Here is a 16,182-nt window from a genome sequence, read left to right as displayed (position 1 = left end):
TGAATGGACGGATGTGTTTGAGCCTGTAGTGTAACGCTGAGTGTGCACACAGCAAACATCACTGCAGGTGTTGTGATGACTGACAGAGCTCTACAAATTAAACTGTCTTTTTATACGTAAATATAAAAACATAATTTTAACCACAGAGACACAATGTTCATCGTCACTGTGTATGTTCTTATTGTACCTGATTACACCAGCTGACCTTTGTTTGCAGGCAGAATGACCAGCACACAGGTCAACATGTGGATTCATTTATTTTAAAACCATGCAGCTGGTCTACAGTTGCTAATATATGATCTTATTTCTGTGTATAACTGTGTGTCATCTGCATACAGTCAGTCCTACATCCACGTCTTTACTGACACTTTGTTTCAGTTTTATGTTATTTTAATTTTTCTATGTTTCTTGTTGCATAAATTTCATTCATCCAGTTTTTCAGATTTTTAATTCTTTTTTATTTTATGACTTAAATGTTGATTTTTTCAGCAGTTTCTGGCTTTTCACCAGAACAGCTGTGAGGTGATGCATCGCAGCTCCAACCTCTGTGTGTTTGTACAGAGGAAACGACACATTTATCATCTTATTACTGAGAGAACACGACACTGATCCATGCAGGTAGGAGTTCAGCTCTGTGACGCTCACCTTATGTCAGACATCATAACACTGAAAAATAATGATGATGATGATGATGAGGTTACCTTCACTCCGTCGGCCTTCTTGTTGCTCCCGCTCTTTCCTCCTGAGCGAGGGATGAGAACAAAGAGAGAGAGAAGCAGCAGAGTCAGGAAGAAAGGAACAAAAGCAGCAAACAGGAGAGACGGCATTGTACCCAGGACCTCTGCCCACGTGCCCTTCAGCCGGCGGTCTGATCGCAGCACAGACTGAAGACAGTGGGTTACATGTCGGAGTAAAAATACTCAGACTTCCTGCTGCAGATTCAGGGAGTTCCCGGCGTGACATATGGGTCACTCAGTGAGCGGCGAGGCCAAATTTAGGACCAACTTGAGATAGTTGGAGAGCAGAAAGTGTGCACGCATTCCTGAGCGTCCACGCTGAACACGTGCATCTGGAAACACGTCCTCTGCTCAGTTCCAGCAGCAAACAGCCAATCAGAGAGCTCAGAACAACCAGCTGAGTATCACAACATATGTTTGTTCTGCTCACATCACAAGAACATCAAATATACTGTTTACTTTACACCAAGGACCAAACTCCATTAAAATATCTGCTAATTTAACATCAGTCTGCATGTTGCTCAGCACTTTTCTAAAGCTCATAAATATCCTGCTGAAAAACTAGTTCATGCATTTATTACTTCCAGGCTGGACGACTGTAATTCATTATTATCAGGAAGTCCTAAAAACTCCCTGAAAAGCCTTCAGCTAATCCAAAATGCTGCAGCAAGAGTCCTGACAGGGACTAGAAAGAGAGAGCATATTTCTCCTGTTTTGGCTTCCTGTTAAATCCAGAATTCAAAATCCTGCTCCTCACATACAAGGTCTTAAATAATCAGGCCCCATCTTATCTTAATGACCTTGTAGTACCATATCACCCTATTAGAGCACTTCGCTCTCGCTCTGCAGGCCTACTTGTTGTTCCTGGAGTATTTAAAAGTAGAATGGCCCCGCCCCTCCCTGAGCCTGGTTCTGTTTTTCCTTCCCACTGTCACTGAGAGCTGCCTCTCACAGTGTTGTCTGACTGTTTCCTCTGTGGACTCTTCATGCAGCACCGTCGTCTCTCAACAGTCGACCTAAAACAGTTTCTGAGTCCTCGCTTGTGAAACAGGAACAAGTGGGCGGGGCAAGCATAGCATGGGAAAACTGTGGACACAGACACACTGACAGGGCCATCGTGCTCGCCGAGCCGCCTGTGTCGCACACCCATTATGACATCACACTACGTGTCATGTGACACAGTCTTTGTGGTGTTTCAGCCGGTTGTGCACGTCTTGTCTTTTTGTAACCTGGCGTGTGTCGCTTTGGCCGCTGCGGCGGTGGTTTCCCCGCTATCTTTAGAGCTCAGTGTGTGTGAATGTTTGGGACAGCTGCTGCACACACACACACGCACACACACACACACACACACACACACACACACACACACACACACACACACACACACAGTGATAACGTGTTTATTGTGTGTAAGCTGGCAGCTGATTGGTGGATTTCTCTGTGCAACCTCCCGCTACTGGAACACAAACCTGCAGGTCAAAGGTCAAACTTGCTGCTGCCACAAGCTGTGTGACTTACTGACAGTTAATAGGAGACAGCCTCAAATTGTACATGACCTTTGACCACACTGGGTGGGTTCGGGGGGGGGGGTCTTACCAGAGAAATTCCTGGTGGCCAACATGGTGGTGAGAATGGCTCCCTGAAGGAAAGAAGGGATAAAAATAAAAGCACAGAAAATTATGACAGAATTTATTTCTGATTTTCTAAAAATGATTATTATGTGAATTTAAAACAGATTAACTTCAACATTTCCTTTAAAACAACAAAGAGTCAAAAGCAGCCGTGACCACAAATCTCAGCTTTGGAAACTTTTTTCCTCCGCGGTCACTAAAAACACTAAAACTTTTATTTTTATAAAATTGTTTTATTTTGAAAGTCCACCTTCAGTTTCCTCCTGGCGTTGAACTTCTTCAGACACTCAACCGTTTCCTGTCTGTGCATGCAGGACGCCACTGTGGATCGGTGCTGGGAGGAAGAAGAACATCATCATCATCGTGAGGAGCAGAGCAGGACAGAGAACAAGGTCAAAGGTCAAAGGTGAGAGGGCCTCACAGAGATCCAGGGGTGTTTGAGCGCCTCGGCAGCTGTGATGCGTTTGGCCGGGTTGATGGTCAGCATCTTATTGATGAGATCTTTGGCTTCAGGAGTCACCGTGTCCCACTCCGGGGAAGGAAACTAGGAAGCAAGGACACAGGGAGAGGAGGCAAGGAGAGGACGAGTTTAAATTAGAACAACTGTAATAACAAAGGTGTTAAAGCCCCGCCCACAATGGTTAAACTGTCAATAAAGTACAGGTGAACAGTCGTGATGTCATGTGACCTACATCATAGGCGCCAGCTTTGATCTGCTGGTACAGACGATGCTGATCTTCATCCCAGAATGGAGGATAACCGACCAATAGGATGTAGAGAATCACACCTGAGACAGAAGACCATAAAAATTAAATAAATACACCTGACAAAAATAAAATGCAATAAAATATTTGAAAAAATCCACAGAAAGAAAAATCATAAAAGCTAAAAAAAAAGTAGAAGAAGGAATGAATGTGAAAGATAAAAGAGACAAAAATGTCCTCAGAGACTGAAAATAAAGAAAGTACAAACACTAAACGTGAAAACAACACCCTGGACATAAACCCTGAGTAAAAAATAAACAAACTGCACATGAGTGGAGGAAACATAAAGAAAGAAGAAACGGTAGAAACAGGAAGTAGAGACTCACCACAGGCCCAGAGGTCGACTGCTTTCCCGTATGGGTCCTTCCTGAGGACCTCTGGAGACAGATAACCTGGAGTCCCCGCAAAGCCTGAAAACAAACACATGTTTACACACAGTTGCTGCTTTGGAAGACCCTTGTTTATGTGACAAAGCGGCACAAATAAAAAATTTGGATTAATGAAGACCATCATCATCACCATCACCACAGTCACCATCATCATCGTCACATCATCATCACTATCATCATTGTCACCATAATTATCATCACCATAATCATCATCATCACCTTCATCATCGTCACCATAATCATCATCACCACCATCATCACCACAGTCACCATCATCATCACCATCACCACAGTCACCATCATCACCTTCATCATCGTCACCATAATCATCATCACCATAATCATCATCATCACCATCATCGTCAACATCATCAGCATTAGCATCATCACCATCACCACAGTCACCATCATCACCATAATCATCATCATCACCTTCATCATCGTCACCAGAATCATCATCACCACCATCAGCATGGTCACCATCATCATCACTATCATCATCATTGTCATCATCATTATCAAAACAATCATCACCATCATCATCATCACCATCACTTGGTGCTCTTACCGAACCATGCCTGCTGGTCTCCTTCCACCTCAATGGCGAGGCCAAAGTCGGCGAGTTTCACCGCCGCTCCTTTGGACTTGGAGGCCAGGAGGAGGTTCTCAGGCTGCAGACACAACAGACATGCTAACACGCTAACTCTAACTGCACTGGTTTGCACGAAAGATGCTAAGGATGCTAACAGGACCGTTAGAGGACTTGGAGCCTGTCTCAATACGCGTACTTGTGCGTACTTGCGTTCTCGTGTATTCGTGATATGACATCAGTCGAAGACCAAGTACTGTTCCAATTCAAGTATGCATCAAGCCAAGAACGCCCAAAAAATCCCGGATATGTTCCCGCTCCACCTGTTTTATCGAGCATGCATCAGTGGTGACTTGTGTGGACTTGGTATAGCTAAATATCCCAGAATGCATTTCGTCCAAACTCAAACATGGCAATGGTGGACGAGCGGGGCTAAAAACTTTTAAATATTTCTGGGTCACAAAATAAACTTTTAAGTTATTTTCAAGCGAGAATGTAGCTGTGTAAAAGCTTCAAATATCTGCTCGGTTTATCAAGATATCGCATATTTCCAAACGTGCTCCGACGTTTTCGGAGACGTCCGTCACCCGCCAGCTCCATGCAGACAGCGAGGTCGAGGATCACTAGAGCCGGCGACAACAGCGGACTCCTGGCACATCGTTTTCAACCCCCCCCCCCCCACCCGCGGTCTTTTGCTACTCAGGTTAAACATGATATATAAGTCACTTAGATCACTTCGAAATGTTAATGCTTGGTTTATTTCAGTGTTTTATTTGTTCCTGAGTAAACCGGTTTGGCTGTGATTAAAGCTTCATAACATATTAATATCAGTTAAATTAAGAGGCGACGGCAGTAAAAACTCCGGACCTGTGACATCATCAAGTACGCTGGTGTTCCAATTGTGCAAATCGCGAGTCCGTGCTCGCGTTCTCGGCAAGTCCGCACTCGCCGCGTACACGAGCACGGACTCGCGTACTTGAGAATTGACAAGTACGCGAGTTGGTTTCATTGGTTTCTTCCCGTCTTTAATCAGAGACCAGCAGCTCTGGGCTCAATTCACCCGTCTGCTGTAATCAGCTGTTCATGTTTTGATGAGCAGCTGATGACTGTTGTGTGTAACGCTGGTGTGTTGTTTGTCATGTAAACACTGTGTGGGCGGCTGTTAAATCATCACACATGCTATAATTCAGGCTTAACAAGCCAGACCTCGTTCAAATAATCGATTTTCCTGCTGCTGGTTATGAGCAGGTTATTAACAGAGCTCGGCGGTCAGACAGCCAATAGGATCCCCGACAGTACTGTGGCAGTAAAGATGTCCCTCCCCCACTGGCCCCAGCGGCCAATCATGTCGCTGCACAGAACTGCGGTCAGAGATTATGTCCCCCTGACGTGTCGGGTACCTTTAGGTCTCTGTGGACCACGCCCATCTGATGACAATGTAGCACCGCCTCCAAAATCTGCTGGATACAGTGACTGTTCAGAAAGAGGTCAGAGGTCAGAGGTCAGCAGGGGATTCAGCACAGAAGCAGAAGAAGTCTGAGGAGTGCGTCTCTTACCTGGCATCAGCTTCACTGTAATATTCTCTCGCTACGATGTCTTCAAACAGCTCTCCACCTGTCACACTGACACACACAGACACACAACGTCATGAGACACACAACACACAACGTCAGGTAATTACACAACCCTGAGACACACAACACAAAACGTCAGGAAACTACACAACCCTGAGACACACAACACACAACGTCAGGTAATTACACAACCCTGAGACACACAAACACACAACGTCAGGAAATTGTACAACCATGAGACAGACAACACACAACGTCAGGAAACTACACAACCCTGAGACACACAAACACACAACGTCAGGAAACTACACAACCCTGAGACACACAAACACACAACGTCAGGAAACTACACAACCCCGAGACACACAACACACAACGTCAGGAAATTGTACAACCATGAGACAGACAACACACAACGTCAGGAAACTACACAACCCTGAGACACACAAACACACAACGTCAGGAAACTACACAACCCTGAGACACACAAACACACAACGTCAGGAAACTACACAACCCTGAGACACACAAACACACAACGTCAGGAAATTGCACAACCATGAGACACACAAACACACAACGTCAGGAAACTACACAACCCTGAGACACACAAACACACAACGTCAGGAAAATACACAACCATGAGACACACAAACACACAACGTCAGGAAACTACACAACCCTGAGACACACAAATACACAACATCAGGAAATTGTACAACCATGAGACACAAAAACACACAACGTCAGGAAACTACACAACCCTGAGACACACAACACACAACGTCAGGAAATTGCACAACCATGAGACACACAACATAAAATGTCAGAAAACTACACAACCCTGAGACACACAAACACAACGTCAGGAAATTGCACAACCCTGAGACACACAACACACAACGTCAGGAAACTACACAACCCTGAGACACACAAACACACAACGTCAGGAAACTACACAACCCTGAAACACACAAACACACAACATCAGAAAATTGCACAACCATGAGACACACAAACACACAACGTCAGGAAACTACACAACCCTGAGACACACAAACACACAACGTCAGGATATTGAACAACCATGAGACACACAAACACACAACGTCAGGAAATTGCACAACCATGAGACACACAAACACACAACGTCAGGAAACTACACAACCCTGAGACACACAAACACACAACGTCAGGAAATTGCACAACCATGAGACACACAAACACACAACGTCAGGAAGCTACACAACCCTGAGACACACAAACACACAACGTCAGGATATTGAACAACCATGAGACACACAAACACACAACGTCAGGAAACTACACATCCCTGAGACACACAAACACACAACGTCAGGAAACTACACAACCCCTGAAACACACAAACACACAACGTCAGGAAATTGCACAACCATGAGACACACAAACACACAACGTCAGGAAACTACACAACCCTGAAACACACAAACACACAACGTCAGGAAATTGCACAACCATGAGACACACAAACACACAATGTCAGGAAACTACACAACCGTGAAACACACAAACACACAACATCAGGAAACTAAACAACCCTGAAACACACAAACAAACAACGTCAGGAAATTGCACAACCATGAGACACACAAACACACAACATCAGGAAACTACACAACCCTGAGACACACAAACACACAATGTCAGGAAACTACACAACCCTGAGACACACAAACACACAATGTCAGGAAATTGCACTACCATGAGACACAAAAACACACAACGTAAGGAAACTACACAACCCTGAGACACACCAACACACAACGTCAGGAAATTGCACAACCATGAGACACACAAACACACAACGTCAGGAAACTACACAACCGTGAGACACACAAACACACAACGTCAGGAAACTGCACAACCATGAGACACACCAACACACAACGTCAGGAAATTGCACAACCATGAGACACACAAACACACAACGTCAGGAAACTACACAACCCTGAGACACACAAACACACAACGTCAGGAAAATACACAACCATGAGACACACAACACACACCGTCAGGAAACTGCACAACCCTGAGACACACAACACACACCGTCAGGAAAATACACAACCATGAGACACACAACGTCAGGAAATTGCACAACCATGAGACACAGAAACACACAACGTCAGGAAACTACACAACCCTGAGACACACAAACACACAACGTCAGGAAACTACACAACCATGAGACACACAAACACACAACGTCAGGAAAATACACAACCATGAGACACACAACACACACCGTCAGGAAACTACACAACCCTGAGACACACAAACACACAACGTCAGGAAACTACACAACCCTGAGACACACAAACACACAACGTCAGGAAACTACACAACCATGAGACACACAAACACACAACGTCAGGAAAATACACAACCATGAGACACACAACACACACCGTCAGGAAACTGCACAACCCTGAGACACACAACACACACCGTCAGGAAAATACACAACCATGAGACACACAACGTCAGGAAATTGCACAACCATGAGACACAGAAACACACAACGTCAGGAAAATACACAACCATGAGACACACAACACACACCGTCATGAAACTACGTAACCCTGAGACACACAAACACACAACATCAGGAAAATACACAACCATGAGACACACAAAAACTCAACCTCAGGAAATTGCACAACCATGAGACACACACATACACAACGTCAGGAAACTAAACAACCCTGAGACACACAAACACACAACATCAGGAAACTACACAACCCTGAGACACACAAACACACACCGTCAGGAAACTACACAACCCTGAGACACACAATTACACAACGTCAGGAAATTACACAACCCTGAGACACACAACACACAATGTTAGGAAACTGCACAACCATGAGACACACAACGTCAAGAAACTACACAACCCTGAGAGACACAAACACACAACGTCAGGAAACTACACAATCCAGAGACACACAAACACACAACGTCAGGAAATTACACAACCATGAGACACAAACACACAACGTCAGGAAATTACACAACCCTGAGACACACAAACACACAACGTCAGGAAATTACACAACCCTGAGACACACAAACACACAACGTCAGGAAATTACACAACCCTGAGACACACAAACACACAACGTCAGGAAAATACACAACCATGAGACACACAACACACACCGTCAGGAAATTACACAACCCTGAGACACACAAACACACACCGTTAGGAAATTACACAACCCTGAGACACACAACACACAACGTCAGGAAACTTCACAACCATGAGACACACAACACACACCGTTAGGAAACTGCACAACCATGAGACACACAACGTCAAGAAACTACACAACCATGAGACACACAAACACACACCGTCAGGAAACTGCACAACCATGAGACACACAACGTCAAGAAACTACACAACCATGAGACACACAAACACACACCGTCAGGAAACTGCACAACCTTGAGACACACAACGTCAAGAAACTACACAACCCTGAGAGACACAAACACACAACGTCAAGAAACTTCACAACCATGAGACACACAACGTCAAGAAACTACACAACCATGAGACACACAAACACATACCGTCAGGAAACTGCACAACCATGAAACACACAACGTCAAGAAACTACACAACCCTGAGAGACATAAACACACAACGTCAAGAAACTTCACAACCATGAGACACACAACGTCAGGAAACTACACAACCATGAGACACACAACGTCAGGAAACTACACAACCATGAGACACACAAACACAGAACGTCAAGAAACTACACAACCATGAGACACACAACGTCAAGAAACTACACAACCATGAGACACACAAACACATACCGTCAGGAAACTACACAACCATGAGACACACAACGTTAGGAAACTACACAACCCTGAGACACACAACGTCAAGAAACTACACAACCCTGAGAGACACAAACACACAACGTCAAGAAACTTCACAACCATGAGACACACAACGTCAAGAAACTTCACAACCATGAGACACACAACGTCAAGAAACTTCACAACCATGAGACACACAACGTCAAGAAACTACACAACCATGAGACACACAACGTCAGGAAACTACACAACCATGAGACACACAAACACAGAACGTCAAGAAACTACACAACCATGAGTCCCACAACGTCAAGAAACTACACAACCATGAGACACACAACGTCAAGAAACTACACAACCATGAGACACACAAACACATACCGTCAGGAAACTGCACAACCATGAAACACACAACGTCAAGAAACTACACAACCCTGAGAGACATAAACACACAACGTCAAGAAACTTCACAACCATGAGACACACAACGTCAGGAAACTACACAACCATGAGACACACAACGTCAGGAAACTACAAAACCATGAGACACACAACGTCAGGAAACTACACAACCATGAGACACACAAACACAGAACGTCAAGAAACTACACAACCATGAGACACACAACGTCAAGAAACTACACAACCATGAGACACACAAACACATACCGTCAGGAAACTACACAACCATGAGACACACAACGTTAGGAAACTACACAACCCTGAGACACACAACGTCAAGAAACTACACAACCCTGAGAGACACAAACACACAACGTCAAGAAACTTCACAACCATGAGACACACAACGTCAAGAAACTTCACAACCATGAGACACACAACGTCAAGAAACTACACAACCATGAGACACACAACGTCAGGAAACTACACAACCATGAGACACACAAACACAGAACGTCAAGAAACTACACAACCATGAGTCCCACAATGTCAAGAAACTACACAACCATGAGAGACATAAACACACAACGTCAGGAAACTACACAACCCTGAGACACACAACACACACCGTCAGGAAACTGCACAACCCTGAGACACACAAACACACACGGTATGGTTTTGACCTCTGGATGTGGGGACATTGGGTGGAGGGGCTCTGAATGTAGCAGCTGTAGGTGGAGGGCACTGGGTGGAGGGCAACGGGTGGATAAGCTGCTTACCTGTCGACAGATGTGCTTCACCTCTGTTTGAATATTCGGATTCTGTTTGCTTGTCTCACTGATTTCTGTGGTTTTCATTGGTGGTGTAAGAAAGGGGTGTGGGTGGGGTCAAAATCACGGTATAAAGGACAGTTGTAGCCACAGTGACACCACCCACTGGTGGCGTCACGGAGCCTTCGTGGTGTTTTCAGTGTGGATGTGAGGAGCTCAGGTGTGTCACAAACAGCATGCGGACACACTCACAGGTCAAAGATGAGGTAATGATGCCCCTCCTCCGAGATGCTGTCGTGCAGACGAACTGGAAGACAAAAGAAAGCAGACATTTTATTTTCACGTTACACAACGTCAACCCACAGAGCGCACACGCAGCTGCTCGCCACGCAGCTGCTCGCCCCGCAGCTGCTCGCCACACAGCTGCTGGCCGAGGTCAGAGGTCATAGTCATTGGTTCTCCCTCTGCCACCCTTAAGCCTTCCTGCTTCCTGCTCTGCTGTGACTCTGACCATCATCTCCAAAATCAACTTCCTGTTTTATCCAATCAGACCACAAACTTGTCACCTCACTGAACTCACCGATCAGCTGACCAGGACGCTTATTTCCTCATACACTGCATCCAATCAGGGCAGAGAAGGCGCCCCCTGCTGTATGGCGCCACCGGGCCCTCTGACCACCACCAGTAGGCGGTAGGTGAAGTGTCTTGCCCAAGGACACAACGACCGAGACTGTCGGAGCCGGGGCTCGAACCGGCAACCTTCCGATTACAAGACAAACTCCCAGCTCTTGAGCCACGATCGCCAGCTTCATGTTTATTATGAAAATCCAGCACAGGGGCAGGGGTCATGTGACAGGAAGTGAGGAGAAGCAGAAGAGGTCCAGTTTAAACTAATAACTGATGATTTACGTCCGGACAGTTGTTCTGGTTTTAGTGATTTATGCAGTGATGTGCGAGAAGACGTTTCATCCTGAATTCACAGAGCGAACGTTCAGATTTGTTGTTGTTCTGGAAAATCGAACATGGAGTTTCTTAAACGCCGTGTCACAGTTCATCAGGTCCTTCCTGTGACGGGTGTCCTCGCAGTTTGAGAAACTTGTTGGATGACGTCTCTGAGCCCGACTGAAGGTTTCTGCTCTCTGCTTATATCGCTTAATAGGAAGTATTATAGCTGAGGAGAGAGAAGCTGCTGCCCACACACACACACACACACACACACACACACACACACACACACACACACACACACAATCCCGCTGCTGTACTGTGTAGGAGTGCTTTGAGAGAAAACCTGATTATTTCTTTCTGAGTGCTTTCACACAGGTACTGTGTGTGTGTGTGTGTGTGTGTGTGTGTGTGTGTGTGTGTGTGTGTGTGTGTGTGTGTGTGTGTGTGTGTGTGTGTGTGTGTGTGTAGGAGGATAGATGGTTTTGATTCCTTCACCTATGGACTCTGTTGCCTAGCAACACCACACACACACACTCAGGGTTACGTAACACTCCTCAGTATCTGTAGAGCATCGCCTGCCCACACAAGGCAACGATTGGCCGCTCTGTTCAGCTGCAGGCTGCCGATTGGCCGGCTGGGTCCATGCGAGGTCATATTTGAACATCTGACTGACGGCGGTGAGTTTGTTTGGACTCCATCGAGCACACAGTTTGTTTTTTGGACGTTTCGGTGTGAGGGTCTGCGCTCAGACTGGACCCGCCCACAGCAGCGGCGCCTCCTGCTGGGCTTTTATTCTGAATTATTCACAGGAAGTGGCGGCCGCACACAGATCAGTTTGCGTTTAAGTGGTTTGAGCTCTGAGGCGTTTCCCACACACTCATTAAGCTGTCCACGGGCTGATCTGAGGACGCGTGAAGCCCCCTGTGCGTGGCTGACAGCAGGCGGCCGTCAGCTCCTCCTGTTGCAGAAGGCTCGCTGCTCGCTGTAACGTCATTACCAGGACAGGCGGCTCACACATGATCTGATGAACACTCATTAAGTCGAGCTGCAGGCTCAGAGGCAGCGCCGGCATCCTGCTGCACAGCCACAGGGCTTTCACATCGCTGCCTCGGTGCACAGAGCAGACTCTCAGCACTTACAAAACACAGATATTACACTAAGGACACGCCCACTAATGACATCACAGATCAAACATAATGATCGTTCATAAACTATGGATGTAGCTTCCTGATAGGTGAAGTCAGAGATTTCCTAATATAATGTAGAACTGCTGTGTCAGTCCTGTGCAGCGCTCTGCTGGACTGAAGGACATTTCTGCACCATCTCAGTCGGTGTCATTTAAAACAATAAAGAGGCGGGTGCAGAGCCACATCGTTCAAGAAGAAAACGGGGTAAACAGAGTCACAGCCTCCACAAAGACGTCTTTATCCGAGCCCAGCAGAAATGAGCCAGTATCAGTGTGGAGGATCAAGATCATGGATTTCACGTATACTTTGTATTTTCAGTAATGTTTCCAGGAAAAACTGTACCGACACAGAGCAGAGCAGCTACCTGAACGCTGCTCCAACAGAGGTCGATTATCTTGTTAATAATTTCACCTCCTCACTACGTACGACTCTGGATACTGTAGCTCCGGTGAAAACTAAGGTCTCTAATCAGAAGTACCTGACCCCGTGGTATAATTCTCAAACACGTACCCTAAAGCAGATGACTCGTAATCTGGAGAGGAAATGGCGTGTCACAAATTTAGAGGATCATCATTTAGCCTGGAGAAATAGTTTGTTGCTTTATAAGAAAGCCCTCCGCAAAGCCAGAACAGCTTACTACTCATCACTGATTGAAGAAAATAAGAACAACCCCAGGTTTCTCTTCAGCACTGTAGCCAGGCTGACAAAAAGTCAGAGCTCTTTTGAGCCAACCATCCCTTTAACGTTAACTAGTAATGACTTCATGAACTTCTTCACAAATAAAATTTTTATCATTAGAGAAAAAATTACCAATAATCATCCCACAGATGTAATATTATCTACAGCTACTCTTAGTACCATTGATGTTAAGTTAGACTCTTTTTCTCCAATCGATCTTTCTGAGTTAACTTCAATAATTACTTCCTCCAAACCATCAACGTGTCTTTTAGACCCCATTCCTACAAAACTGCTCAAAGAAGTCCTGCCATTGATTAATTCTTCGATCTTATATATGATCAACCTATCTCTAATAATCGGCTATGTACCACAGGCCTTCAAGGTGGCTGCAGTTAAACCTTTACTCAAAAAGCCATCTCTAGACCCAGCAGTCTTAGCTAATTATAGGCCAATCTCCAACCTTCCTTTCATATCACAAATCCTTGAAAGAGTAGTTGTCAAACAGCTAACAGATCATCTGCAGAGGAATGGTTTATTTGAAGAGTTTCAGTCAGGTTTCAGAGTTCATCACAGCACAGAAACAGCTTTAGTGAAGGTTACAAATGATCTTCTTATGGCCTCTGACAGTGGACTCATCTCTGTGCTTGTCCTTCTTGACCTTAGTGCAGCATTCGATACTGTTGACCATAATATCCTATTAGAGCGATTAGAACATGCTGTAGGTATTACAGGTATTGCACTGCAGTGGTTTGTATCATATCTATCTAATAGACTCCAGTTTGTGCATGTAAATGGAGAGTCCTCTTCACACACTGAGGTTAATTATGGAGTTCCACAGGGTTCAGTGCTAGGACCAATTCTGTTTACATTATACATGCTTCCCCTAGGCAGCATCATTAGAAGACATAGCATACATTTACACTGCTATGCAGATGACACCCAGCTCTATCTGTCCATGAAGCCAGATAACACACACCAATGAGTTAAACTGCAGGAATGTCTTAAAGACATAAAGACCTGGATGGCCGCTAACTTTCTGCTTCTTAACTCAGATAAAACTGAGGTCATTGTTCTCGGCGCTGAAAAGCTTAGAAATATGGTATCTAACCAGATTCTTACTCTGGATGGCATTACCTTGGCCTCCAGTAACACTGTGAGGAACCTTGGAGTCATTTTTGACCAGGATATGTCCTTCAACGCACATATTAAACAAATATGTAAGACTGCTTTCTTCCATTTGTGCAACATCTCTAAAATTAGAAATATCCTGTCTCAGAGTGACGCTGAAAAACTAGTTCATGCATTTATTACTTCCAGGCTGGACTACTGCAATTCATTATTATCAGGATGAAATCTGCACGTTTCCTGCTTGAGGTATTTTTACTTTACTTTTAGGCTGAATGTCCCCTCTGGGGTCCATGAACACTCAGACTTCTGCAGGTAATATTTCTGAGCTCATCATCAAATTTCATCACTTTATTTATAAAACACATTTAAATCCAGCAGAAGCAGACTGAAGTGCTGCGTCATTAAAGCACCAAAATACATGAAAACTATTAAAAAACACATAACGAGAAAGTTAGGAAGCAAATAAAACAAGTTAAAGTAAGACGGCCATGAACTGGACATGAGCAGGAAACAGCAGAGCTTTAGTCAATATTTGAAGAGATGTAGAAACCCGTCATGGATGAGGCGGCTGTTCCTGAGGTCAGGGTGAAGAAGCCGTCAGCTGTAATTTGGGGAGGCGGAGCTTTTCCACAACGCCATTACATTCAAAGGCTCACGAAAGTCTCACAATCTATTTGTACAAGATCTCTAACGGCCTCGAGGAAGACTCAGTCATTCAGAGGTAAGAGCGGCCTAAGCCCATCTCTGAACCGAGGAGGGGGCCTGAGGTACATCTGTCACAACTCTGTGAATGGGACTCGTGGTTATTGATCAACGGCCATGACAATGTGCATATTAATGAGCTGACCTCCCAGCCCATTGTTCCTTCAGTGGGCTGGTTTCAGTCATTATGCAGATGTCCTGTTTGTAAGGTTGAAACCTGCAGTCAGCTGAGACTGAAGACGTCACCTGATGAAGACGAAACGTTTCTCCCACTGAAAACATCCTGATGAACAGAATCAACTTTTGGGATTTGCTCACCCGGAGCCCGAGCGTGCATCAAGACTCCTTCTTGCAGTTGTAAAAACTCACTTTTCATCGTTTGTTTCTCACATCTGCATTCTCACTTTAGCCCAAAGCAAGTCAATCATCGAGCGGTCTGACGCGCTCTCACATCAACCCTTCGATTCAAACCTGATTGTACAGAAGACAGTCGCTACGTTACTGACGAAGGCGGCTCTCAGTATCACAGTACTTGTACTGCGACTCCTCTGTGATTTCACCGCCTTCATCACCCTCACCGTTAGCAGTCGAGGTACATACAGCAGTGTTAGTACATGCAGTACATGCAGTACATGCAGTACATGCAGTATTACTCACCGATGTTGGGGTGTTTCAGTAGTCGACAGATTCGAGCTTCACGGTCCAACTTCTGATGATCTGACAACACAAACACAGAGATTACTGATCAGAGTCATTGATCGGGGATCTGCCTCCTGACTAATCCTTGGTATTGATCAG

General features: G+C 45.2%; 2 protein-coding genes across 3 annotated transcripts in view; both read right to left on the bottom strand.

Annotated features, from left to right (window-relative positions):
• LOC118455741 (GTPase IMAP family member 7-like) overlaps positions 1 to 16,182 on the bottom strand; it is a 137,070-nt gene that overhangs the window by 55,620 nt on the left and 65,268 nt on the right. The gene's annotated exons all lie outside the window — the stretch shown is intronic.
• Positions 1 to 16,182, bottom strand: part of camk2a (calcium/calmodulin-dependent protein kinase II alpha) — a 35,484-nt gene that overhangs the window by 7,333 nt on the left and 11,969 nt on the right. For both annotated transcript variants that reach the window (XM_087847596.1, XM_087847595.1), the window contains exons 3-13: positions 16,042 to 16,101; positions 10,994 to 11,048; positions 5,667 to 5,732; positions 5,511 to 5,583; positions 4,090 to 4,192; positions 3,459 to 3,542; positions 3,061 to 3,155; positions 2,790 to 2,912; positions 2,619 to 2,702; positions 2,334 to 2,376; positions 702 to 742 (exon numbers count right to left, since the gene is read on the bottom strand). In XM_087847596.1, the coding sequence (XP_087703722.1) occupies positions 702 to 742; positions 2,334 to 2,376; positions 2,619 to 2,702; positions 2,790 to 2,912; positions 3,061 to 3,155; positions 3,459 to 3,542; positions 4,090 to 4,192; positions 5,511 to 5,583; positions 5,667 to 5,732; positions 10,994 to 11,048; positions 16,042 to 16,101 (827 nt within the window). The remainder of the gene's footprint in view (positions 1 to 701; positions 743 to 2,333; positions 2,377 to 2,618; positions 2,703 to 2,789; positions 2,913 to 3,060; positions 3,156 to 3,458; positions 3,543 to 4,089; positions 4,193 to 5,510; positions 5,584 to 5,666; positions 5,733 to 10,993; positions 11,049 to 16,041; positions 16,102 to 16,182) is intronic.

The sequence above is a fragment of the Neolamprologus brichardi genome, chromosome 10 (assembly GCF_056152115.1).
Source record: "Neolamprologus brichardi isolate AB-2024 chromosome 10, ASM5615211v1, whole genome shotgun sequence".
Taxonomy (NCBI): Eukaryota; Metazoa; Chordata; class Actinopteri; order Cichliformes; family Cichlidae; genus Neolamprologus; species Neolamprologus brichardi.
Note: the sequence above shows the minus strand (reverse complement) of the source record. Positions and strands in the feature narration are given on the sequence as shown.